At 40.2% G+C, this 25,497-nt stretch overlaps 2 protein-coding genes across 2 annotated transcripts in view; one reads left to right on the top strand and one right to left on the bottom strand.

Moving 5' to 3' along the window:
• The window catches only part of DENND11 (DENN domain containing 11), a 72,598-nt gene that overhangs the window by 41,348 nt on the left and 5,753 nt on the right, over nt 1–25,497 (bottom strand). The gene's annotated exons all lie outside the window — the stretch shown is intronic.
• Nucleotides 1–25,497, top strand: part of WEE2 (WEE2 oocyte meiosis inhibiting kinase) — a 29,390-nt gene that overhangs the window by 2,615 nt on the left and 1,278 nt on the right. Inside the window, exons 2-10 of the mRNA XM_004594349.2 lie at nt 4,300–4,499; nt 7,178–7,229; nt 10,421–10,593; nt 12,701–12,822; nt 19,974–20,120; nt 20,653–20,760; nt 20,880–20,965; nt 21,603–21,773; nt 23,661–23,803. Of these exons, the coding sequence (XP_004594406.2) occupies nt 4,300–4,499; nt 7,178–7,229; nt 10,421–10,593; nt 12,701–12,822; nt 19,974–20,120; nt 20,653–20,760; nt 20,880–20,965; nt 21,603–21,773; nt 23,661–23,803 (1,202 nt within the window). The remainder of the gene's footprint in view (nt 1–4,299; nt 4,500–7,177; nt 7,230–10,420; nt 10,594–12,700; nt 12,823–19,973; nt 20,121–20,652; nt 20,761–20,879; nt 20,966–21,602; nt 21,774–23,660; nt 23,804–25,497) is intronic.

Here is a 25,497-nt window from a genome sequence, read left to right as displayed (position 1 = left end):
CAAGTATTTACTTTCCACATGATAATCAGCATATCTAAAATATCTATATAATCTGCTGGTTCACTCTCCAAGTGGCCCAATAGCCAGGGCTGGGTCAAGCCAAAGCCAACAGCATGGAACTGAGTCTCCCATATGGGTGGCAGGGTCATGAGTATTTCGGTCATATACTGCTTCCTCAGGCACATTATCAGGGAACTGAATCCCAAGTGGAGTGGCTGGGACTGAAATGGTGCTCATGTGAATTGGTGACATTACAATTGCTGGCCTACTGCACCCGAATGCTGGTCCATAAGGATGTTAACAAAGCTGATTGATTTCCCAATGTGTCTAAGGTGCTGAGATAAAATTCCTGGATTATGTCTTCTTTTTTTCCATACCGTTAAAACTGTATCTGTAAATTAAAGTCATCAATGAGTTTATTTTTGCTCTAAGAAGGGTCAAGGAAAGATCTGAGAGTGGTCTTTTCTGCTCTCTAAGCCAAGTACAAAGCAATGCTTGTGCTCTTTCCCTACCATTCTTACTGCCTCTTTAAAAGAGTACATTTTAAAAGGTAACAAAAGCTGTCCATGACAAAGGCATGTGAGAAGAACTACAATGCAGTGAGTGGAAAGGACCTTGAGGAACAGAAAGTTGCACCCTTTCTGGAGCACACAGAGAATTATTTATTTGACTGTTTAGTAACTGCTTAGATAATCCCCTTGCTGTGCGCTGTGCCAAAGAAAACAACACCGAAAACTAACAGTCGCAAATGCAGCAAATTTCTTATGGAAAGAGGCTCAGGACAATCCTCAATTCACAATGCCCGTGATTTAGGATGTCGACCCAGGAAGACTAGGCTTTTATCCGCTCTGAGCTTATAGCAGAAAGCAATATATTCATTAATAAGTCTATAAACCTATTTTGTTTTGGCCAAAATAGATGACTACTTAATATTTGGATATCTTACATAGTATAAGTTATTGGCTGTGGTTTACCTAGATAAGAAGAGACCATTTTCCTTCTAGAAATAGATTACTTTATGAAAGTTGACTTTTAATTGTTATTTGAAAGTTATGATGATATTTTACCATAGAAACAATAATGATAAGTGAGACTATATAACTGAAATGCAATAATAATGCAGCAGTATTTCATTCTAGGTATGGGGGTAAGTAGTGATCCATTACATGGTGAAGGAGAAAGATGGTTTCCTACTTTCACTCCTTTCCTCCTCGTGGGTTATAACTTCATAAACTACATGCATATTAAGCTTAAGCAAATAATTTTTTTCTTTCTCTTTGGCTGGAAAGTCATGTGCATGCCAGCTTTTGTATGGCTACTAAAACTTCCTGTCCCTAACATGGATATCTCGCCCAGGTGTAAAGACTACCCATGGTACACTGCTCGAGTCTCATATTGGTGATATTCCCTTTCCCTGGGAAATATCTCTTAGTTCCAGGGTGGTTTCTGTACTTGAAATGGGGAAGGAGTGGTTGTAACAAAGAAGACAGTGCAGCACGTGAGGAGGGCCAGCTTCCTTAGTGCCAACCTGAGCCTGGTTGGATGCTGGGAACACAGGAGAGACATCCATTCCTGCTGCCTTCATCCTCACACGGGCAGCGGACCTGCCAGACCAGCTATCTAGTATAAAGTCTGGATGGAAGGGGTCTTCTCTGCAGCCCATGTCACACTGACAGAGATTCATTCCAGCACAGAAAGCATCAGACCTTTAGATAAGCACAGCCTAAGTCTGACGTCATTTTGTGACCTGATAGTATATCTCACACAATTTTCTATTAAGTCAAACAGCTATTATCTCTCCAGGTTGAGGCTGCTACCTACCCTTGGAGATTTCCAAGAATTCTAGTGAAAGCCTCAAAGTCAAAAAGACTCAGTTCAGAACTTTAAATCTAACAGACTATCAGAAGTTCAAATCCTTTGGTCAAAATACAGGTAGCGATCCATTTAACTTGAGTGTCTCAAACAAAACTGCGGGTCAGATCTAACCAGAGTTAAGCTGATCATTCAAAACATTTTCAAATAGGCAGATAACATTAACTCTTTTTTTTTTAAAAGATTTATTTTATTTTTATTACAAAGTCAGATATACTGAGAGGAGGAGAGACAGAGAGGAAGTGAAGCTGCCGGGATTAGAACCAGCGGCCATATGGGATCAAGGCGAGGACCTTAGCCACTAGGCCACGCTGCCAAGCCCAACATTAACTCTTAAGACTCAGATCTCCCAAGCAATCAAGACTCAATAAAGACAACAGGAAACATGAGAAGCATTTTTCCTCACTTAGGCCAGCTACAATAACACAAACAAAATAACGAAAACTTGACTGAAAGGAGGAAGGAGAGAGGGAGGGACGAACCCCTATACCTGCAAAACTGCCTTGTAGAAAACAGTAAAAAAAAAAAATCACTTGTTTTTTTTTAAAATGCTTAAGTATTTAAAAAAAGAAAATGGGCAAGGCAATCCTCCATCTCCAAGAAATATTGGCAATGAGATTTTGGTTGCCAGTATCAAGGCAGGGCAAAAGACAAAAGTGGCTGGACGCCCTTAGAACCAGGTGATTCAGAACTCAGGACTGCTCTTGTTCTCTCTGCCTGGCGCTACCAGACATGCTAGCAGAGACGGCTGCTCAAAGGTGCTGGTCTTTGTGCAACAAAGAATTTCAGATGTGAGGTAGAGAGCAGTCGTAAGCAAGGTAACAAAGGTTAATGAAAAGAAATACACCTGAGAGACCACACAGGCACTTACGAATAAGTTAAGCCAGTTTTGCTTATGTTGAACTAGTAATTCCCGTTCTAAACTCATAAGAAAATCATGAGTTTTTCAGTGATAACTTTGAAGGTCGTAGCCTCCAAGATTATTCACCCTATGAACTCTAAGGGTAAATGTAAAATCCTTGACTTTGGTAATATTTTCTTCATTTAAGAAAAAAAAATCAGGTAATTGTGGGCACTCTAGGTGCTCTTATTTGCTTATTCAATTCTTCATAGGTAATATTCATTCTGTGTAGTCACACACTCTTTAAGGAATAACATACAGTCTGGTTTCTTCTTTTATGATAGAGAGTCATGGGCAGAGACTACTAAAATGGTCTCACAGTGCAATGATGCTAATGTGAGATTCCATCATGAGCCCAGGTATGCCGCTACATCCTTGAGAATTGATGATACAGGCATTGCTCTCACACCTAACAGCAAGGTCATGATGGCATTTCATTGTCTCACAGTTCCATGGTTTTGCCCACTCTCCTTGCCCTTGGGTATAATTCTGGTATGTCCTCTCACCTTACTCAACTTGGGATGGTTAAGTCCTGCATATTTTATTCATTGGTACCTAGTTTTAAACTCTGTAAAGAACTGAGCCTTAAGGGTTTTATTTATGTATTTATTTTTTACGTTAAAAATTTTATTTGAAAGGCATAGTGACAGACAGAGAGAGAAAAACACAGATATTCCATCTGTTGGGTCACTCCCCATATGGCTGCAAGAAATAGGACTGCACCGGGCCAGGCCGGGCTAAAGCCAGGAGCTTGGAACTGCATGTTTCCCAAGTGAGTGGCAAAGGGTAAGTTCCATTTGGCCATCTTCCACTGCCTTCCCAGGCACATTACCAGGGAACTGGATTAGAGGTGCTATTGCTGGAACCCACAGCTTACCTGGTGGAGCTGCAATCTCAGCCTCTTAAGGATTTATTTTAGGGTACTATTTTTCAATCACTTTACCCTATTTCATAGAGCTTTTACCACTTAATATTGCATTTTAACTGAAGTTGGACATTTTTTGTGTGTTTAGTACAATTTTCCTCTTACAAGTAATTATTTCTGAAACACTACTGCATGGCCGATTAACAGCTTGTGTATTCCTTGACAGCTGGAATCCATCTCTGTATTCATCCTTGTCCAGAAAATGATACTTAGTAGGCACTAAGAGGGGACGTTAACATGCAAACCCTGAAAGTACTTCAAGACAAAAAGCTTATGGAGTCATTCGTTTTAAAAACTGGAGGTGGGACTGAGATTGGCTGTTTGTATAGGTAGTTAGCAGAACTGTTTATGGAAAAGGGTAGAACTTAGTAAAAGCAGAGGCTTCTGTGTTGATCTCTTGAATTACATATTTAGAGGTACAAACAGGGGTTCGGTATCTTCTCTTCTCAGCACCCATTACATTGCATCTAGTTTGCATGGCACCAGATCATTTCTTACAGCATCTCTCAGCAGAAAGGTTGAAATGTTAACTAGCTGACTGACAGGAAAGTCTTCTTGCTATCCTGACTCCACTGTGTCTGCCTTTTGTGTTTTCATTCAGAACCTGCAGAGCCAGCCTCCAGCAATTTCTTCAACAGTGAAGCTCTCCTCCAGAGGCTCCAAGCATTTCAGGCACACGCCTGTTTCCCTCAGGGATGAGATGGCCTCGCTGGCTTTGGTCAATATTAATCCCTTCACTCCAGAGTCCTTGAAAAAATTATTGCTTACACCCAACGGCAAGAGGAAAACCCGAGGAGATGTGTAAGTACTTGGATACCTGTGCTTTTTGAGAACTGACTTTAGTTGAGAGGTAACCAGACTGCCAGAAGTATGAACGAGAATTCTATTTGAGTGAAACTGAATGTTTACACGCTTTCCCTCCCTAAATGTCAATGTTGATTTTCACCTGGTTGTCAGAGATTCTAGGATCTTTCCATTTTGATATGTACTGTAGATGCCTTCTCCACAATAGAGCAGGGCAGAGTAAGCAAACAGATTTCTGACTTCCATTAAGATGATGAATTGGCTAAGGAATTGCATTCAGGTTAATAAAAGGCTAACTATTGGGGAAGGCAAAATAGTTCACATTTCAAAGAACATATTGCTTCTTTGGCTGGAGAGCAAGCGACAGATGATAAGAATTAAGAAGAAAAGATTTGAACTTCTCTGCAGGTTATGGAAAATTGAAGAAAAACATATAGTGTTGCTTTCAGGGCCTAAAAAAATGAAAAGTCAAACTTTCCTTTTCACGAAGATCACGTAATGGTAGAACTCAAATACATGATATTCAAGAATACTTCCTTGCAATTCTTTAATATCTTTCTAAATAGAATGGAAACATTTCTAAAAGAAGGTAATTTTTTGACACATACAGGAAGTGTGCAGCTATCAGTATAACCTTTGCAGATCATTTAATGTGCCACCTTGAGTCATTTCCTTGGAATCAGTTGCTGCTAATCAGCTTTGTGGCCAGATATGTTTGTTCAATACCATCTTCTGAATCTAAAGGGAACAGGACTTCAGCACAATTATATTTAGTCTACTTGGTTACCAAAAATTCCATTGGTTTTAGCTCTTTCAAAGACTTTGCAAACCACCAGAATGAATGGCTAAGAACAGATAGTCCACTTGAATTCCTGGCTGTGAAGGTGGTAACACTCTAGTAATGCTGTTTAATGCTTCAAAGAAGGCATTTTATCCATTTTATGTTGTTTTGTAAAACATTAGAAAGTAATATTAAGGTGGCAAGTGTCTAGTATTGTTAGTGGATGAGTAACATAGATTCTTGCCTTATGCAAGGAGGAATTCAGACATGAGACAACAACTACCATTAAGCAAAGTAGCAAGGTCTAAGAGGGCAGGGCATCCACCAGAATATATGGGAACTTCTTCAGGCAGAATGTGAGAGTGCCCAGACATTTAGGGCATGGTTGCATGGTTTAATGGAGAGAATACACCTGACAGGCCAGGCAGGTAGCTTAGGAGAGAGCTGAGAGCCGAGTACATAGTCTGTATTCAGACTGGGGCTTGTAACAAAATGTGGTCCAGCTTTTCCTATTTCTCTTTGCCTTCTTTTCTCTTCTCTCAGAGGGTTTCCTGGGTATGAAATAGGTAACGTTCCCCCTAAGTTTAATTGCCCAATGTTATCAGACGGGGCAGCTAATGTGGCACTGGGCATAAGAGACTGCTCTAGAGTGCCTTCCTTGGGGAGGCGAGCACCTGTCTGAACAGGACTTGGCAGTGTTAGACATTGGGAAGCTTCCAAGGTGTGCTGAGGCTGCTGAAGACTGCTGGGTTCTTTCCTTTCAGCAGTTTTCCTTAAGCCTCTCTCCCACACAGCTAATCTATAACTCCTTACTCAACAGTATCCGTTAATGTCCATGGTGATAGTGTCCTCCACTTGTCATTTCTACCCTGGTCTTTATAAGCAAAAGCCACATCTGTAATCTGTAAGTTGGTATCTTTCTGAAGATCCAGAAGCCAATTATTCATACATAAGAATGAGGTGGGTACTGTAGTGCAGCAGGTGAAGTCACCATTTGGGACACCAGCATCTCCTTTGCAGTGCCATTTTGAGATCTGGCAATTCTCCTTTTACAGCTTCCTGCTAATGCACCCAAGAAGACAGCAGATGGCAGCTTGAGTGCTTGTGTGGTTGCCTTGCCATCCACATAGGTGTCCTGAATGAAGTTCTGGGCTCCTGGCTTCAGCTTGGCCCAGCCCTGGCTGTTGTTGGCATTTGGGGAATGAATGGGATAAAAGCTTAGAGATTCTCTCTTCCTCTGCATCCCTCCTCTCCCCCTTATCACTCAAGTACATTTATTTTTAAAGGAAGATATATCACTGACTTCAGCTCTTTGAAAAGCAATAAAAAAAATCTTAGGATTACAGATTATTTTGCTATTCTTACTCTTTATGAAGTGAATACTGGGCCATGCTCTGAAGTGGGTGGGTGCTGGAAGGAGAGAGTAGTGTGGCAGTGCAGGGTAAAAGCTTTGGGTCATGCTGGTTTCAATTCTTAGTTCTGCCACTTACTAGTTACGTTATCCAGACTTATAAAACCTCTCTATGCCTTCATTTCCTCATTAGATAATAATCCCCACTTGCTGATTTTATACATGTGCTGTACTCTTCCAATTCTAAGTATATAGTGTTCTACTTGCCTAAAAATTGGGATCTTGGCTTACAAATCCTCTATTCCAGGAAAGTTTTTACCTAGAAGTAATTTACTGAGGACTGTCCATGATGTCTCTTGCTACCTTGTTGTAATCCTGCCCTAGATTGTTAACATTGAATTTCCTGATTATTCCTGCTTTCAATACAAATTGAACAGGGAGAAAGAATATTTACTCACATAGCTCTACTAGGAGGAACTGAACCAGGTTCATAGGTGTTAATGACACATTGATATACACTTTTTTCTTTTTTTTTTTTTTAAGTGAGGAAACTGGTCCAGAAGAAGGCAAATTAAAACAAGGGTTACCTGCCAAGGTGAGCATGATTTTTTGGCTCTGCTTTTACAATGCAGGTATTTCATTGTATTTTCCTATTTCCTCCCCTCTTTGTCTCCTCTTACCATGCCTTTATAGTTTTGCAAAAATGCACTGCATATGAACTTATCTGAACCCAAGTCAACATCTGTATTCGTAGGCAGTTTTTACTTTGCCAGGCACTGTTTGATAGATATGAGTCATTACCTTAGAATACTTCTAAATGAATGGATTCTGCCTTTCTGTCCAAAGTGAAAATTTTGATACTCATGTGTTACGGAAGTGAAAGTAAAATTGAGAGTTTTGGTCCATGAATGGAAAAATGAAATGAAGAACAATGCCATAGGTTAGAGCTTTATGTAAAATTTTATTTCTTAAATGTGTCCACATTTATTGATTTCCATAATATTTACTATGTTTGATCAAGTAGTCCTCATCTGAAAATCTAGCCTAAGAAAATAATATTGTAAACAGTCCCCTTAGTGATGTTCATTGCATAACTGTAATAGCTAAAAAGGCAGGAAATGGAGGGACCAAATGTTTAATATAGAATAGTGACTAAGTCCACTGTAATTTTAAGTCAGTGCAATATTAAATTGCCATAATAGTATTAATACTATGAAAACGTGCCTATGTTTAGTGCACAAGAGTAACAACGTAGTATGTTGAATGAAAACAACGATGTTCTTCACATTAAGCCCGTTATAAACGTGGTCTAACATCTCTGAATGGTGGGAACGTGATGGTTGTTCTTGATTCTAGTTCCTAAAATTGTTTGAAAAGTTTTATTTTCGTAGGTAAAATCAGCTAATCCTAAATACGCACACTTGGCTTCTATGAGCAGCTTGGAGAAGGAAGCCAGGGAGATCATCTTCCTTCACATATAAATGTTTCTGATTCATGGTGTTGCTACTTCACTCTTAAATTTTATTCCTAGCTTATAAATTGTCTTCTGATTTCAGATACAAAGGCCAACAGTATTCATTGAACATTCAGTATGTTCAAAGCACTGATTGTATTTAGATCGTAGAAGGTAAAAATTCTATACAAAAGAAACTAAGATGTTAATGCATTAAAACAATTTATACATAAATGTGAAGCTATATTTGTGCACACATGCGATGTTTATATATACTCATACATGTATAAGTTTAAAATATACATGATGGTGCTAGTAACAAGCAAGGTATGGGTAGGAAAGACAGTGCGTTGTTAATACAGCACTAGGCAAAGGGAGTAAGCAATTTAATGCCTTGAAGGCAAAGAATATTTGATGCATATGAGAAGGGGCAGGTGGGCGGGTGAGTGGTCGCATTAGTTGGGTTATTTGATGTCTGAGATGAAGGTTGTAGGTAATGTCTGTAGAATTGTTAGAATGCCTCGAAACTTCTTTTGTAAGTTTGAATTTCTCTTGGGACATAGTTATGTATCTCTGACTGTGTGGTATGATTTTGCCAGAAAACAATTTATACTGTTAGGAGTTGGAGAGATTATAAAAGCTTTGGCAAACCCTCATATGCTGGGAACAGAATCTAAGATTCTCTAAGTGTTATGAAAATTATAGGTCTTGCTTATGACAATGATTAGATTTGGATATTGAAAATGAAGCACTAAAAAAAAAAAAGAAAAAGAAAATGAAGCACTAATGAGAATCAGGAATTTTAAACTAAAGTTAGAGAGATTTTCGCTAATTAGAATATTTGGAGGGTCCAGCATGGTAGCCTAGTGGCTAAAGTCCTTACCTTGCCCATGGCCAGATCCCATATGGGCGCTGGTTCTAACCCAGCAGCCCCGCTTCCCATCCAGCTCCCTGCTTGTGGCCTGGACAGCAGTCAAGGAAGGCCCAAAACCTTGGGACCCCTCACCTGTGTGGGAGACCTGGAAGAAGTTCCTGGCTCCTGGCTTCGGAATGGCTCAACTCCAGTCGTTGCGGGTGCTTGGGGAGTGAATCAATAGATAGAAGATCTTCCTCTCTGTCTTTCCTCCTCTCTGTATATCTAACTTTCCAATAAAAATAAAATAAATCTTCTTTTTCAAAAAAAGAATATTTGGAAAACATGACCTTGGAAAATAAGCACTGGAGCTGGTGCGTTGACTTACCTGGCTGATTCTCCACCTCCAAGTGCAGATGCCACCCATATGGGTGCCAGTTTGTGTCCTGGCCATTCCACTTCCATTGAGTTCCCTGCTTGTAGCCTGGGAAGGCCGCAGAGGACAGCCAAAGCCTTGGGACCCTGCACTCACCTGGGAGAGCCAGAGGAGGTTCCTGGCTCCTGGCTGCAGATTGACTCAGCTCGGGCTATTGCAGTCATTTGCGGGGTGAACTTGCAGATGAAAGATCTTTATCTCTCCTTCTCTCTGTAAACCTGCCTTTCCAGTGAAAATCAATCTTAAAAAAAAAAAGAAAAGCACAGATTAAGATTTATGTCTAATTATGCAGATTTTAGTAAAAATTTTAAAACTTCTCATGGTAGATATTATGTTAAGATATGTATTATATGTAATGTATATTACATTATAATTATAATATACTCTTCATACATATTATATATTGTGTGAGATTTTTCAAGTACCCTGAGGTATAGTTGCTATGATTCTCATGTTACAGATAAGGAAACAGTGAGAACCCTGTGATTTCCTGTGGTCATTTACTATCTGTGAAATAGATGATGCAGCTAGTTTTCTAGTGTGGTGACTGGTCACTGTAACTTAGCACATGCCGAATTTAACCAGTTCAGCAATTTTCTTTTAAATGCTAAGATGTTTTTCGAAAACAAGTATGTTTATTAAGCTTGGGGTAGAAAAGCATGCAGAGTTTGAAACAGGCACAGCCAAGAGTCAGAGGGAGATCTTTTTGTGTTAAGCATGATCCACTTTGCTCCCTGCCATTCTGCCAGCTGAGGGCACAAGCTGTGAGTGTGAGACGTGTCTCTCTGAGAACACACAGAAAAGATCAGTATGCCTAGACAGAAAAATTGAAAAATATGAGAGAAATGTTAGTGTGGAGCTGTATGTAAGGTCACAAAGAACATAAAAGGCGGTCAGCAATTAGTGCTGATGTGGATACTCATGTTGTGTTTGCTTCAACAGTCTGAGAATTTAGAATTATTTAGGAATGTAATTTGTGCCATGCTATTGCTTATGATGTTTGGCAAAAATTATTTTAACTTCCTTTTTATTAACAAATCTTAGAGATGTGTCATGAGAGAAACCAACATGGACACACGCTATGAAAAGGAATTTTTGGAGGTGGAAAAAATTGGAGTCGGGTCATTTGGTACAGTCTACAAATGCATTAAGAGGTTGGATGGATGTGTCTATGCAATAAAGCGTGCTACCAAGCCATCCACAGCATCTTCCAATGAGTGAGTACTTTGATCACGCACTACCTCATCAGGAAGTGCAGGCTTTGATTTCCAGAGACATTTCTTATCCAGATAAAACATCAATACTGAAAACATGCCTTTTTCCTTCCTAAAATTACCTCTTCCTGCCTGTTGTATGGTGCTTCCTAAACTGTTACATCGTTTCAGATCGTGTTGTATTTTGGGGGATCTCAACTTTGCTTTCTACCATTGGTCTTACTGCCTATCAAACACACAGATCTGAGGAATCTCAAAGATGCCTGGTTAGCTCAGCAGAGACACTGCCAAGCAGGGAGTTATTGTTAACTCACAGTTCTTTCTCTACTTTGTATTAACAATAAATCCAATAGTCAAGTTTCAGAGGCAAGGGATATCATTAACAAAATTTTTGCTTCTTTCCCAGAATCCAATGTTGAAATGTGCTTACTGCAAGGAAAACAAACATTTTTAGATTCAGCCAATGTTTCTTACGAACTGACACATGTTGGATCTGTGATCACATTATAGTCTTTGGAATTAATTTTTTATGCTGAGATGCATCAAGTACTATATTTTACTTTTCTGTTTGGGTTTTATTTAGCCACATTTACTACCTAAGGTATTACTGTGACTACATATTACTGCCTGAGTTTAATATTGACCTTCATGACTGCACAGCCCTTACAGGAAAGATACAGACTTAGTGCAATATCAATAGTAGTGGATCATGGCCTTCTTATTAAACTCATTAGAGATTTTTTTTGTGATACAAAGAAATTAAGACCTAAAGGATGTCTACTATTAAGGCATAACCACCTAAGGTTCCTCTTTATATATGCCACATACAATCAAAAAACAAAACAATGGACTTTGGTAGCAGATAGACCAAATTTTTGGTGCAGTATGACCAGTTTGACTTTGGGTTTATCACTCATATTCTAGGGACCTCATATATATTTTTTAAAGCAAACAGTTATGAAGATTAATGACAGTAAGAAACCAGTAAACATGGGCCCAATACGGTAGCCTAGTGGCTAAAGTCCTTGCTTTGCAGGTGCTGGGATCCCATACAGGTTGGTTCTAATCATTTGGGGAGTGAACCAGCGGATGGAAGATCTTTCCCCCAAAAAATATGAAATATTTTAAAACAAGATATTAACTATTATTAACAATGGCAGAACATTATGAAGTTTTTACTGGTTTCTTTTTTTTTTAAGATTTATTTTATTTTTATTACAAAGATATACAGAGAGGATGAGAGATAGAGAGGAAGTGGAGCTACCGGGATTAGAACCAGCAACCATATGAGATCCCAGCACATTCAAGGCGAGGACCTTAGCCACTAGGCCACGCCGCCGGGCCCTGGTTTCTTTTTTTAAGATTTAATTCTTGGGCCCAGCAGCGTGGCCTAGCGGCTTAACTCCTCGCCTTGAATGCCCAGGATCCCATTTGGGTGCCGGTTCTAATCCCGGCAGCTCCACAACGGCCGGTGCTGTGCCAATCCGAAGCTGGAAACCTGTAACCTCTTCCGGGTCTCCCACACGGGTGCACGGTCCCAAATCTTTGGGCCTTCCTCAACTGCTTTGCCAGGCCACAAGCAGGGAGCTGGACGGGAAGTGGAGCTGCCGGGATTAGAACCGGCACCCATATGGGATCCTGGGTGTTCAAGGTGAGGACTTTAGCCACTAGGCCATGCCACCGGGCCCAAGAAATAAATCTTAAAAAAAGAAACCATTAAAAACTTCATAATGTTCTGCCATTGTTAATAATAGTTAATATCTTGTTTTAAAATATTTCATATTTTTGGGGGGAAAGATCTTCCATCTGCTGGTTCACTCCCCAAATGGCCACAATGGCCAGAGCTGAACTGAAGCCAGGAGCCAGGAGCTTCTGCTGGGTCTCCCACATGGTTACAGGGTCTCAAGGCACTGGGTCATCCCTCACTGCTTTCCCAGGCCATAAACAGGGGGCTGGATCTGAAGTGGAGCAGCCAGGACACAAACTGGCACCCATCTGGGATGTGGCACTTGGAGGTGGAGGATCTACCAGCTGAAGCCAATGCACCTGCCTGAAATATTTTAATGTACATTATTTTGATTGATTCCCCCAATGCTTTTCTGTTTCTTAGAAATTCAGATTTGCGAGAAGTCTATGCCCATGCAGTGCTGGGCCATCACCCCCATGTAGTGCGTTACTACTCTGCCTGGTCAGAAGATGACTACATGATCATTCAGAATGAATACTGCAATGGTAAGTATGGTGAACTAGAATCTACAAGGAGGGATATGAATGGATGGGTCTCCAGAAATAAACTTTGTCTCCCCAAATTCTATGCCAAGGGTCGCTGAATCATGCCTTAAATAAATGTCTGTTCTGTAGTCTTGCCTGGGAATAGAAACCTACAGAAAATAAGTTGTGCTGAAAAGAAATTCCCAGGCTCCTACTTGTATTGTTACATATTTCTTTTAAAGTTATATGTAGCTGATACACAGACTATCACTATTTTCACACTTGCTACTTAGAAAGCTTGTATGCTAGTGGTTTAAGTGGTAAATAATCTTCACACCTATTGTTGCATATTCAGAGTGATACAAGCTTACCAACTTTGGAGATTTTTGGTAAACTGCCTACATCACCCTTCAGTTTGATACACAGGAAGCTTATGATTGGTTTTCAAGTAAATTCTTAAGTAGCAGAGTTTTTATCATTGAACTCCATTGTTCTCATCAACTGCATGGACTGAAGTGCTTGGAAAGAAACTTTGTAACTTTACGTATTCTACATCCTCTAAGAACACACGTTTTTTCCTAGGCTGTTTAGATCATAAAGAATAGTTCTTTGGTTTACCGCCCTTATGTGGTAAATGGCCAGTACAACAGAATTGATGTATTGTTAATCTTGAAAATCTTCGTTATCAAAATGTTCTGTTGTAAAGTAGAAAGTGCTACAAACTGAGTAAACATACACTGTCATTTTTAAAAAAGATTTGTTTATTTTCATTGGAAAGGCAGATTTACAGAGAGGAGGACAGAGGGAAAGATTTTCCATCTGCTGGTTCACTCCCCAAGTGGTCACAGCGGCCAGAGCTGAGTTGATCTGAAACCAAGAGCCAGGAGCTTCTTCCAGGTCTCCCACATGGATGCAGGGTCCCAAGACTCTGGGACATCTTCTGCTGCTTTCCCAGGCCACAAGTTTCAAAGTGGAACAGCTGGGACACAAACTGGCACCCATATGTAATCCTGACACTTGAAGGGGCAGGGAACTGAATTGCGACTCAGCCACTGCATCGGGCCCCCTACCATCTTATTTTTAAGAGGAGCAACTCGTATTCCGGCCAGGGGGATGTTTCATAGCCACATTCTCCTCCCCACACCATCCATGTCCTTTGTTTTATAGAAGTTTCTTATTTAGTCATTATAGCAACTACTAGGTGGCTTTTGAGGACAGTGATTAGTGATAAAGTTTCATTATAGAAATGAATAAACAAATTAATAAATAATATTGAAAATGCCAGAAATATGGAAAGTAGTACACGCATCCCACAAAAATAATGACTTGGCATTGTATTTTTCTTCTTGCGTTACCTGTAAATTTTGTAGGACTTTTTTTCTCTTAAAAGCACAGCAAAAATTTCTTCTGCTTATAATAGATGCAGGGTGCAGAATGGATTCTTTATGTTGATGATGATGCAGAAGTTGAGACTTTTCTCAATCTTTCCTTTCTAGATCCTTTTTCACATATCCTGAGATTTCCTGTTCCTTTTCCCTCCCTCTCTCTGTAGGCAAGATTGATTTTATTTATATAAGTATCACCAAATAGATACAATAGCAAATAAAAAATAGTAACTGTTTTAACTGGACTTGGAGCAATCTGAGTTTCTGATAATTTGCAAGAGAATAATATAGAAAGATTGTTACTACTATAAATAATCTCTTAATTCATTTTAGCATTTGAGCACCTTCTAGGGGTATGACATAAATGAGACTGTAAGATAACAAATACTATAAAGAGAAGATAAATTCTTCAAGAGAATTTACTCGTTCTGTATAAGAGGCAATTTTGTGCAAAGCTGGAAGAAATGATTATGGATGAAAAACAAATAGAGATGATATAGTGGGCAAGATACATCATAATGTGCTGGGTACGGCCTGTATTTCAAGTCAGGGATAACTGGGTTCAAAGCTCAGCTGGGTCACTATCACTAGCTGTGACAGTCATGCTTACTTATGGGGGAAATGTGAGGATTGCCCAGAGTATTTACCAAGTGTTAGCACTGTGTCATTATCTCATACCTAGTAAAAACCCAATCATAGTCACTATTAAAATAGCCGGAAAAAGTTGCATGAATGAATAAAACTTGAGTTAAACTTTGCAGAAGGATTTCTATGGCTGAGTAACTTAAATGACATGAGAACAGCACGCAGGTCAACAGCATGGTACTGACAATGAGTGTGACTTGGCAAACAGTAAGGATGCCAATGTGACGGAGGTGACCTCTGCGCTTGAAGAGAGGTCAACGAGGTAAAGAAAGGGGGAGAACCAGACCAGTGTCTGAAAAGCCAGGTTCCAAGTAATAGACTATAGGGAGTTGCCTACTCACTGTGGCAGTCCATGAACTCCTCTACCAGCCAATTAATATGTAATTTTGATCTCGCAAAATATAATCCATACCTATTCAGCTTTTCAAACGTAAGCTAAATATGAAAAACATAGAATGCCCTTACACTTTGTCCTTTCTTCAGTCCTGGATAATCCATGTTGAGATTTTGGCTTGTTGCTCTGAAGAATAACAAATCCAAAGTTTGCTGGAGTTGGAGGGGGAGCCAGTGTCTCATTCTTCCGCTTTTCCTTCCCTGCACCTGCTTCCCATGCCGGTCCTTAGCCCCAACCTGTCACAGCAATTAGGCTGGAAGATGGAGAGCTAGGGTTTCACTCACATGAACTGTGCTCATCTGATTTTCTCCGCTCCCCTTTTTGAGCCTTGTGGCCATCAGATGGTCTGCCTTCTCCCTGACCCTTACCAAGTTTCTCTGCAAGTCACTTCTGGTCAGCCTTAAAAAGCTAAAGAATCTAATAGGTTCTTTCTAACTCAGAACTGGACTACTGAAGTCTCCCTAAAGGCAGTGTTTCTTTCTGTTGAAGTTTTACATAACCTGCTTCCCTGCAACAGCTGCTCTCACCCTTGCTTGGACAAGGTGACGTCCCCAAGTTAGTACCCTCTGAGAAACAACACAAATGTTGCTATTATTTTTCCATCAAACAAACAGGATTGTGTTTCACAGAAGTAAGATATGCTTGTATTCTAGGCAGCAACCTTAAATATTGTGAGAATACAAATGTATGAACCAAAAAATTCTGCTGAATTATTGATATGCTTTTAGCATTTTATTGTTAGAAGGCATCTGTTGTTTGCATTGGTATCTGTTAGGCCTCAGTAGCACAGCAGGAGTACAGCTTTTACTTTCTGCCAAGTTGGGTGAAGCATCATTGTTTTACCTTCAGGGAGACACAGGGCAGTCTCAGTTCACATGGATGGCTGCTTCCTCCTTGGGCACAATGTTTGCAATTACTTAACTGTCTTTAGATGGTATTCAGGGCTAAAACTTCATTGTGACTACATCAGTCCTGATGAAGCTCCTCACTCTGTTCAGTATTGCTATGCCTATAAACACATACTTCCTTGTTGGTATATTTATTGGAGAACAGTTAATTATATGTTTGCATCAGAGGTGGACAATTGGCCTTAACTATAGCAAAATAAGGATATTCTTTGCATACTTTTCAGTCATTTTTGTTATTAATTATTGCCTGGATAATTTCAATCTAATAATTTACAGAGTCTCTAGGTATTTAAAAGTGATGCCAGGACTGTCTAACTGCCTGTACAGTTAGACCTACAGTTCTTTCAAGATTAAAACTGTCTTTGCTTACAATCTGCAGGGCTACACTCAAGAGGCTTGTTTTCTTCTATACCTTTAGCAGACCCTTCATTTTCTTCTCTGTTGCTAGGGTAAACATTTACTTTAGGAAATATTTACTATATGCAGCACTCAAGAAAGGAAAATGAATTCTGTGGTTTTTGTCTTTAAGGGACACCCACCCTAGCTAGGAGGCAAACAAAGAACTCCCATGAATGTAGCCCTCTTCTTGTTATACCTTGTAACATCATCTGTGAACTCAGCCTGGGAGAAACTCAGAGCTTCTTAAATTTTCGCTTCCATTGAAGAGGAAGGGAGACAGAGCTCCCATGCACTGGTTCATTCACCAAATGCTTACAATAGTTTCACGGGGCCAGGAAGAAGCTGGGATCTAGGAATTCAATCCAGTTCTCCCACAGACAGCAGGGATCCAACCACTTGGGTTATCACTGCTGATTCCTGGGTCTGTATGAGTAGAAAGCTAAAGTTGAGAGCTGGAGACCAGACTCAAACTCAGGCACTTCAGCGACGGACATTGGTATCTTTTAAGTTTTATTTGAAAGGAAGAGTTGAGAGAGAATATGAATCTCCTCTCTGCTAATTCAAATGGATGCAACAATTGGGGCTGGGTCCGGCCAAAGCCAGGAACTTTATGTAGGTGTCCCATTTGGATGCAAGGGCCTATGGACTTCAGTCACCTGCTGTTTTCCTGGTCCATTAGCAGGGAGCCGGATCTGAAGTGGATCAACCAGGACATGAACTGGTGCCCAAGTGACATGCTGGTGATACAGCTGGGATTTTACCCATTATGCCACCATGCTAGTCCCCAGACACTGGTATCTTGATTGCAGTTTTAACTGCTAGGCCAAATAGCCACTTTGTGACTTGCTTTTTAAAGGTTCCAATAATTCTCTCTGCTTGCCTATTATTTCTAATAAATAATGTACACAAAGTACAGTAATTCGTGGTTATAAGGACTCATAGTAAAATATCTTTACTGGAGCTCTCTTTGTGTTTATGAAAAAACTAAATATTTCTCCCTTCTGAACTTAATTATTTTAGCGAGACAGAGAATTCTTTTAATTTTTAAGAATTACGTACTCATTTGAAAGAGTTACAGAGAAGGAGAGAGAAGGAGAGAGAGAGAGAAACTCCATCTGCTGTTTCACTTTCCCAAATGGCTCCAATGGCAGGAGCTGGGCCAGTGTGAAGCCAGAAACCAGGAGCCTCTTCCAGGTCTCCCACATGGGTGCAGGGTCCCAGCACCTAGGACAGCCTCTGCTGCTTTCCTACATCCTTAGCAGGGAGCTGGATCGACATGCAGCACCAGGGACTTGAACTGGTGCTTACACGCAATGTGCTGCTGCAGGCAGTCATTGAACCTGCTATGCCACGGTCCTGACCCCTAATGAAGTCTTTGAATTCAGTTTTACATAGGATGATTTAATTTTTAAAAATTAAAATTTAACTGACAAAAAATTGCATACATTTATGGGTTACCATGTGGTGCTTCAAAACATATGTATACCTTGTATAATGGCCAATAAAGTCAAACATGCCCATCTCCTCAAACACTTAACAATTCTTTATGATGAAAACATATAAAACATATAAAATCATTTTTTCAGTTTTTTTTAAAGAGTAAATTATTAAGAGTAAATTAATACAAGTAAATTATGATTATATTTATGTACTGTGTAACCAAACACTAGGACTTGTTTCTATTTAACTATAATTTAGTACCCATTATTTAATCTTTCCGTATTCATGCTGACAGTCATCGTTATATTCTTTTCTTTTTATTAAAAAAAGATTGTATTTGAAAGACATAATTAGAATGAGGGAGAGACAGAGGCCTTCCATCCTCTGATACACTCTCCAAATGGCTGCCACAGCCAGGGTTGGGTACAGGGTCCCAAGCACTTGGGTAGACTCCACCACTTTCCAGGCACATTAGCAGGGGGCTGGATTGGAGTGGACTGGAGTGAATCAGCCAGGACTAGAACCTGTCATCTGTATGGGATGCCGACACTGCAGGCGGTAGCTTAACTTGGTACACTGCTGCCCTCCTCACTGCACTCTGTAATGCATATGAGTGATGTTGTGTGGTCCTGTATTGTTGTGCTTGACTTATTTTACGTAACATAATGACCTTCACTTTATTCACATATTTAAAAGTGAGAAGATTTTACCCTCATTTTTTTTTAAGCTGAATAGCTTTCCATTGTGTACTTTGAAACTTTCCATTTATGTACTTTGAAACTTTCCAGTTTCTTTGCTCATTCATCAGGTGACGGACACTGGGGTAGTTTCCTTTGTTTTTTGCTATTGTGAATATTGCTCAAATAAGCATAAGAGTACATATGCTTTCAACAGTGTTATTTTCATTTTTCTTGGCCATAAGCACAGTAGCGGCATGGCTGGGAATATATAGAAGTTTGAGTTTTTTGGAGAACCTTGATATTGTCTGCCACGATGAGTAGTAATTTGCATTCGCATCAACGGCATATAAGGATTCCCTTTTCTAATCACTTTCCAGCACTTTTTTTTCTTTCATCTTTTCTATAACAGCCAGTCTACCTGGAGGGAAGCTGCATCTCATCATAGTTTTGATTTGCATTTCTCTGATTAACAATGTTACATTTATTGTGTACATCAATGGCATCTCTGGATAAGCTAGAATATACAAGGTAATATTAAACACAGATTTCTTAAAAAATTCCATGACCCTCTCTGATCCTATTGGTCTGATATCTATTTTAAGGGTTGAACAGTGGGCTTGTAACTACCAGTGAGAGTCAGGGTCCTTTAAATCAAAGACCTGCCAATGAATGCTAACAAAGAAAATAAAATGTGCAGACGAATTCCGATACCTTAGGAATCAGGTAGTCACATAAACTCAGGTCTTATTTTTTATAATATAAAACCAAAAGTCTACAGTTGCTATGCAAATGACATAGCTCAAGTGTGATTATGTTCATATAGGGCTTTTATATTTCCTTGGTTTGGTAATCATTAAACCCTCTCATATTTTTAATAGAACTAGAACAATTACTTTTACAATTACTAATGACCTATAATTACTAGTTTAATCCTCACAGGGAATTAATTACTATCACAGAATTAACTACAAATCAGAGTATTAGTTATATAACTAGACTTTACAGGCCATTTGGCTATCAATTAGGTAGAACTTTGGAAATGTTGGTACATTCTCAAGGCATAGGGCCACATATTGGGTGCCCGAGATGGTCACATTACCTTTTTCTTATTAAAAAACAAAACCTTATGATTGTTCAAGTCTGTAATACAGAGGAGCAGGTAGTATTTGCTTTTTAATGACGCTGACGTAATCTAGTCTTATTGGGCTGTAATCTTTCACAAGAAAGTTTTTGAATATTTACTGTGCTTACACCTGTTAAGACTCGTGTTTCCTTTTTTTTTTTTTTTTTTAATTCTATGGGTCTATGTGTTTTTTTCCAGGTGGGAGTTTGCAAGCCGTTATATCTGAAAATACTAAGTCTGGTGATCATTTCCAAGAGCCCACACTCAGAGACATCCTTCTGCAGATTTCCGTGGGACTTAAATACATCCACAACTCGGGGGTGGTGCACCTGGACATCAAACCTAGTGAGCCTGGTGCCTTCTGCTCTTCCTGTTGTATCTGGTCTTTTCACATCATCAAAATGCTTGCCTGTTGGCCTAGCGAGTGTCAAAGGCAGAGTATGCCAGCAGAAACCCTTGTTTTTCCATTTGCATTCCCTCGGAGACATCTAGTTCAAGAATTATAATCATTTTCCCTCTGAACTCAGGAGACAGAGAAGGAAAAAGCTCTTTTTTTTTGGTGAAGCTAAATTAAGAGAATGGATGCTTAAATTTACTACACAGATAACTGATAAGATATTCACCACATGCTGATTGTTTTGTTAGTGCTACATCTTTTCTCATTTTATCAGTGAGCCAAGTAAGCAGCAATGAATGGCTTTAGTAGTCATTTATGTGACAGTCAAGAGTGAGTTGTTTCCTTGGATGTTGGTTTTTCTTTTATTTCTGCCACCAGCCTCTTTGGAGGATAGGGAGTGGATGCAGCCATTATCATCTGCTGTTCGGAGTGACAGGAGAGAAAGGAATCTCATGCGGTATGCCTATCTTGTATTTTCAGGCAATATCTTCATTTGTCATAAGGTTCAAAGCGATTTTACTGACGTGCCAGAAGAGATTGAAAATGAAGCTGATTGGTTCATCTCTGCCAGTGTGATATATAAAATTGGTGGGTCTGCTCTGTTCCCCTACCAATGTACTGTCTTACAATCATTTTAGTTCTCAAGAAGACATGCTGTTGAAGAGCTCTGGTTTTTTTTTTTGTTTGTTTGTTTGTTTGTTTTTTAGGTGACCTGGGCCACGTATCATCCATAAGTGATCCCAGTGTAGAAGAAGGAGATATTCGCTTCCTGGCTAATGAGGTTTTGCAAGAGGTATAGGTTTTAAAGTAGTCTACATTTCCATAATCCACTGATTCTTTTGACTTCCAAATGAACACTCCCAATGCAAAACATGTGAAGTACATATTCAGTTTAAACTTATAGTACCTCTTTTCTCAGAGTCCAAACAGTGCAAACACTTCTAAGAAAGCAAGAGGAAATCTCAATATTCACACTGTGCTTTCCAAAAGTCCTTGTTGCTTCTACTCGGAATTCCTAATCTCATAGATGGCCTGCTAAGAATACGGAGTGTCCTTCAAAATCATGGTATTCCAGCCTTTTCTGGGATGTTTGTGCAATCCGACTGTGAAAGATAATTTCCCCATAAGTGATAATCAGGGGGGAAAGTGAGTCAATTTATGCTTCCAGCCTTTTCAAACATGACAGAGCAAAAATGGTGCTAAGACTCTGTCTTGGACTCTTCATGGCATGGCAGTATTAAAAGGCACGTTTGTATTCCCTCTACCTTCTCTGCCAACAAACCACTGACAACAGAGGGTATAACCTTGTCCACAGTATGTGTGCTTAGCACATATAAACATTGAAATGGAGGTCTCCTCCTAAGTAATTTTTACTTTAGACTCACTCAGCTTGGGAAACTTAACTGGTCCTCCTGTTTGATCTTTTGAAGGATTATCGACATCTTCCCAAGGCAGACATATTTGCCTTGGGCTTAACAATAGCGGTGGCTGCGGGAGCCGGGGCGTTACCAGCCAACGGGGAGGCGTGGCATCACATCCGCAAGGGTAACCTTCCAGAAATTCCCCAGAAACTCTCGGAAGACTTTCAAGATCTGCTCAAGGTGATACCTCACGAGACGAAGCGATGGAGAAATCCTTATTATAATTGTGGTGGCAAGTAGAGAAAGAAGAAGGATGTTGGTAGTGCCATTAATGGAAGAAAAAAGGAACCAGAGCTATGGCTTGGAATCCCAGGAGATACAGGATGGATTTAAAAACCTCTCGGGCAAACACAGGGAATGTAATAAAATCCTTCCTGTTGTAGATTAAACATCCTGTGATTTTTTTTTTCATTTGCCCCTAACCACAACCCAGGTAGGAGTTGACCTTTCATTTTGTGGTTGAAGAAATTAAGGGTTAAAGTAGGTGGTTGATTCTTGTATTTAGTTACTAATCACCTAACTCCAAAATAAAAAGTACTACTTTGGAGTTTTAACTATTGACAGTAATATTGGCCACTATCTTTCTTTTTTTTTTTTTTTAAGATTTATTCATTTTATTACAGCCAGATATACACAGAGGAGGAGAGACAGAGAGGAAGATCTTCCGTCCGGTGATTCACTCCCCAAGTGAGCCGCAACGCACCGATGCACGCCGATCCGATGCCGGGAACCTGGAACCTCTTCCGGGTCTCCCACATGGGTGCAGGGTCCCAATGCATTGGGCTGTCCTCGACTGCTTTCCCAGGTCACAAGCAGGGAGCTGGATGGGAAGTGGAGCTGCCAGGATTAGAACCGGTGCCCATATGGGATCCCGGGGCGTTGAAGGCAAGGACTTTAGCCGCTAGGCCACGCTGCCGGGCCCCGGCCACTATCTTTCTAAAAGAACCAGTTTTGAGTTTGTATATAAGGAAATCTAAGTTTCTTCATAGACAACCCACTGACAGTAACAATTATTTCAGGTTTTTCAAGAAAGGTATGTTACTTTGTACTTAATGATATTAAATATCTAGGGGCAAGAAAGTGGATCTCAATTGCAACAAATAGGGCAACAAAGGAACACTGTCAGCAAACTGAGCATCATTGAAAGAAAACAAAGTAGCTGTGACTTACCTCCTAACTTAGGGAATAGCATTAGTTAGAATGCTTAAAATCATTTCAGCAATATCTATTGCCTTAGAGATTAGACTTGAATTTCACATTTATCTGAACCCTTCATACGGAGTTACAAAACCATCTTTCTTCCTGCCTTCTTAAGCTCTCCTCCAGGGGCAGCCTCGGCTCACACTCATTGTTGGTTCAGTGTCTTGATTGACTTGGTACTTACTGAGTACCAACATGCTGTAAATACTGTACATATGTTCATTCATTTAGTTCTCACTATAGTCCCAGAAGTTAAGCCTAACCATCCTTTAAGGAAAAGGAAACTGAGCTTCAGCAAAGTTTATAACCTAAATGGTAAAACTGACTTTGAACTTGGTCACCACAACTAAAGGTTAAGTGTTTTCATTATGTGACAGTATTAATCAGTATTAATCGCTAATTATAATGAGATGTTTTCTATTCAAATCACCTTGGCTTGCAGAATCTTTTACCATTAATGAATGCTTTAGGAATACTACTATGTAGGTATTATTAAGTGTAAAGGGAGCATGAGGTAGTAGAAAGCAGGTTGAAAAGGAATGGATAAATTGGAGTTTAGTCTTGGCCCTTCCGCTGACTTAGACCAGTCATTTTCTACTTAGCGCTTCAGTTTCTTCCGCCTTTAAAATTAAGGCGTGAAGATGGTTAAACAGTCACCCAGCTCTAAAATAGGATACTGATGCTAACAATGACTACCATTCTAGCCACGGTGGAGCTAAATTTTCATCTACTTATTCCCTTTGTGTAAAGGATAAGCACTTTTTCCACAAAACGCCCTATGGAAACTGGGTTGGAGTAGGCAGGAGTGGGGAGATTTTCCCAGCAGTGAAGCTTCTTGTGTCCTTCTTTTTGGCCATCCGACACTAGACAATGATCCATCCTGATCCTGTAAAGAGACCCTCCGCAGCAGACATGGTCACAAACCGAACTCTCCGGCCTTCCCTGGGCAAGACAGAAGAGCTCCAGAAGCAGCTGAACTTAGAAAAGTGCAAGATAGCCATACTAGAAAGGTAGTCATGGCATCTTGGAGTCTTATAAAGTGTGGCTGGTTTGGTGTGTCTTCTCCATGAATCCAAGTTTATATACAAGGTTACTTCAAAAATTTTGTTGAACAATGAAAATATAGGCTGGGGTGGCGTTCGGGGTGGCTTCGGTGTAGCCCTGTGTTAGCTCCTGGCTCCCTTCTGGATGTGCCTCCTGAGATCAGCAGGTGATGGTGCGAGTCACTGAGTCTCTGCCACTCCAGTGCGAGACCCCTCTCCCAGCGTCAGCTTGGCCCAGGCCTGGCTACTGAAGGAACTTAGCGAGTGGACTGGCAGAGGAAATATCTCTGTTTGTCTCTGTGCTTCTCTGCCTTTCAAGTACATTTTTAAAAATTAGAATTTTAAAGATTATTTTGATGTGATAAATTTTGAAATCTGCATATTTTTCATGAACTATATATTCCATGCACTTAATTTTTTTTAATTAATTTATTTGAGAGGGGAGAGAGGGTAAGATAAAGACTGAGTTTCAATTCATTGGTTAACTCCCTAAGTCATTGGTTAACTCCCTAAGTCATTGGTTAACTCCCTGAATGCCAGCAATGGTCAAGACTGGGCCAGGTTAAAGCTAGAAGCCTGGAACTCAATCCATGGGAATGGAAGGAACTGAATTACCAAGTCATGCTGCTGCCTGCCAGGGTCTTACATTAGCCCAAGTAATGAGTCTAGGTACTCTGATATCACATGTCATTTTTTTGGCTAGCTTTGTTTATTTTTATTGAAAATAAAATAGGAGATACAGAAAAAAAAATCTTCCATCCACTGGTTCACTCCCCAAGCATCTCCAGAATGGCTGGAGATGAGCTGATCCGAAGCCAGGAGCTAGGAGCCTCTTCTGGGTCTCCCATGTGGGTGCAGGGTCCTAAGGCTTTGGGTCATCCTAGACTGCTTTCCCAGGTCACAGGCAGGGAGCTAGATGGGAACTGGAGCAGCTGGGATTAGAACAGGCGTCCATATGGGATCCCGGGGCATGTGCAAGGCAAGGACTTCAGCCACTAGGCTACTGTGTTGGGCCCTTGGATGTCATTTTTTTAAGTTCCTAGGATAAAAGCCTTTCTCTCCATGAATTTCTGAAAATCCTTGTACACTTGGATTTCAGAATTCTTATGCACCAAAATGAAATTTTTAAAATTCCATTTTCCATGATCCTTTGCAAGAACCTTTTTGTACAACATCCTAATACTTAGGCCCCTGCTCATGAGGAGATTGGCAGCAGAAGGCCCATTGTACGTATGGACTAGGAGGCTCTGTGACTAAGCTGCTTGAGAGAGAATTCCAGTTAATAGAAAGGAAGCGAAGTGAGTGACACAAGGAACTTTGATTGTAACTAGTTTAAAAAACAACAAAACAAAACAAAAAGCTGGAGACAAGCTGGAGCTGGTTAAGGTGCTGTCTATGGTGCTGTGGTCCCATAAGGGCACCTGCTTGAGTCCTATCTGCCTGACTTCTGATTCAGCTCCCTGACAATGTGCCTGGAAGAAACAATGGAAGATGGCCCGTCTTTGGGTCCCTACACTCATTATCAAAGACCCATTTGAAGGGTCTGGACGCGGTGGCCTTTTGGGGAGTATAACAGTGGAAGGAAATTCTCTTTTTGTAACTCTACCTTTCAAAAACCAAAGACTTAAAAAAAGAAAGCCTAGGGCTCTCTGAGTGGCAAC

The sequence above is a fragment of the Ochotona princeps genome, chromosome 25 (genome assembly GCF_030435755.1).
Source record: "Ochotona princeps isolate mOchPri1 chromosome 25, mOchPri1.hap1, whole genome shotgun sequence".
Classification (NCBI taxonomy): Eukaryota; Metazoa; Chordata; class Mammalia; order Lagomorpha; family Ochotonidae; genus Ochotona; species Ochotona princeps.
The sequence above is the reverse complement of the archived record's forward strand: the minus strand, read 5'-3'. Positions and strand labels throughout refer to the sequence as shown.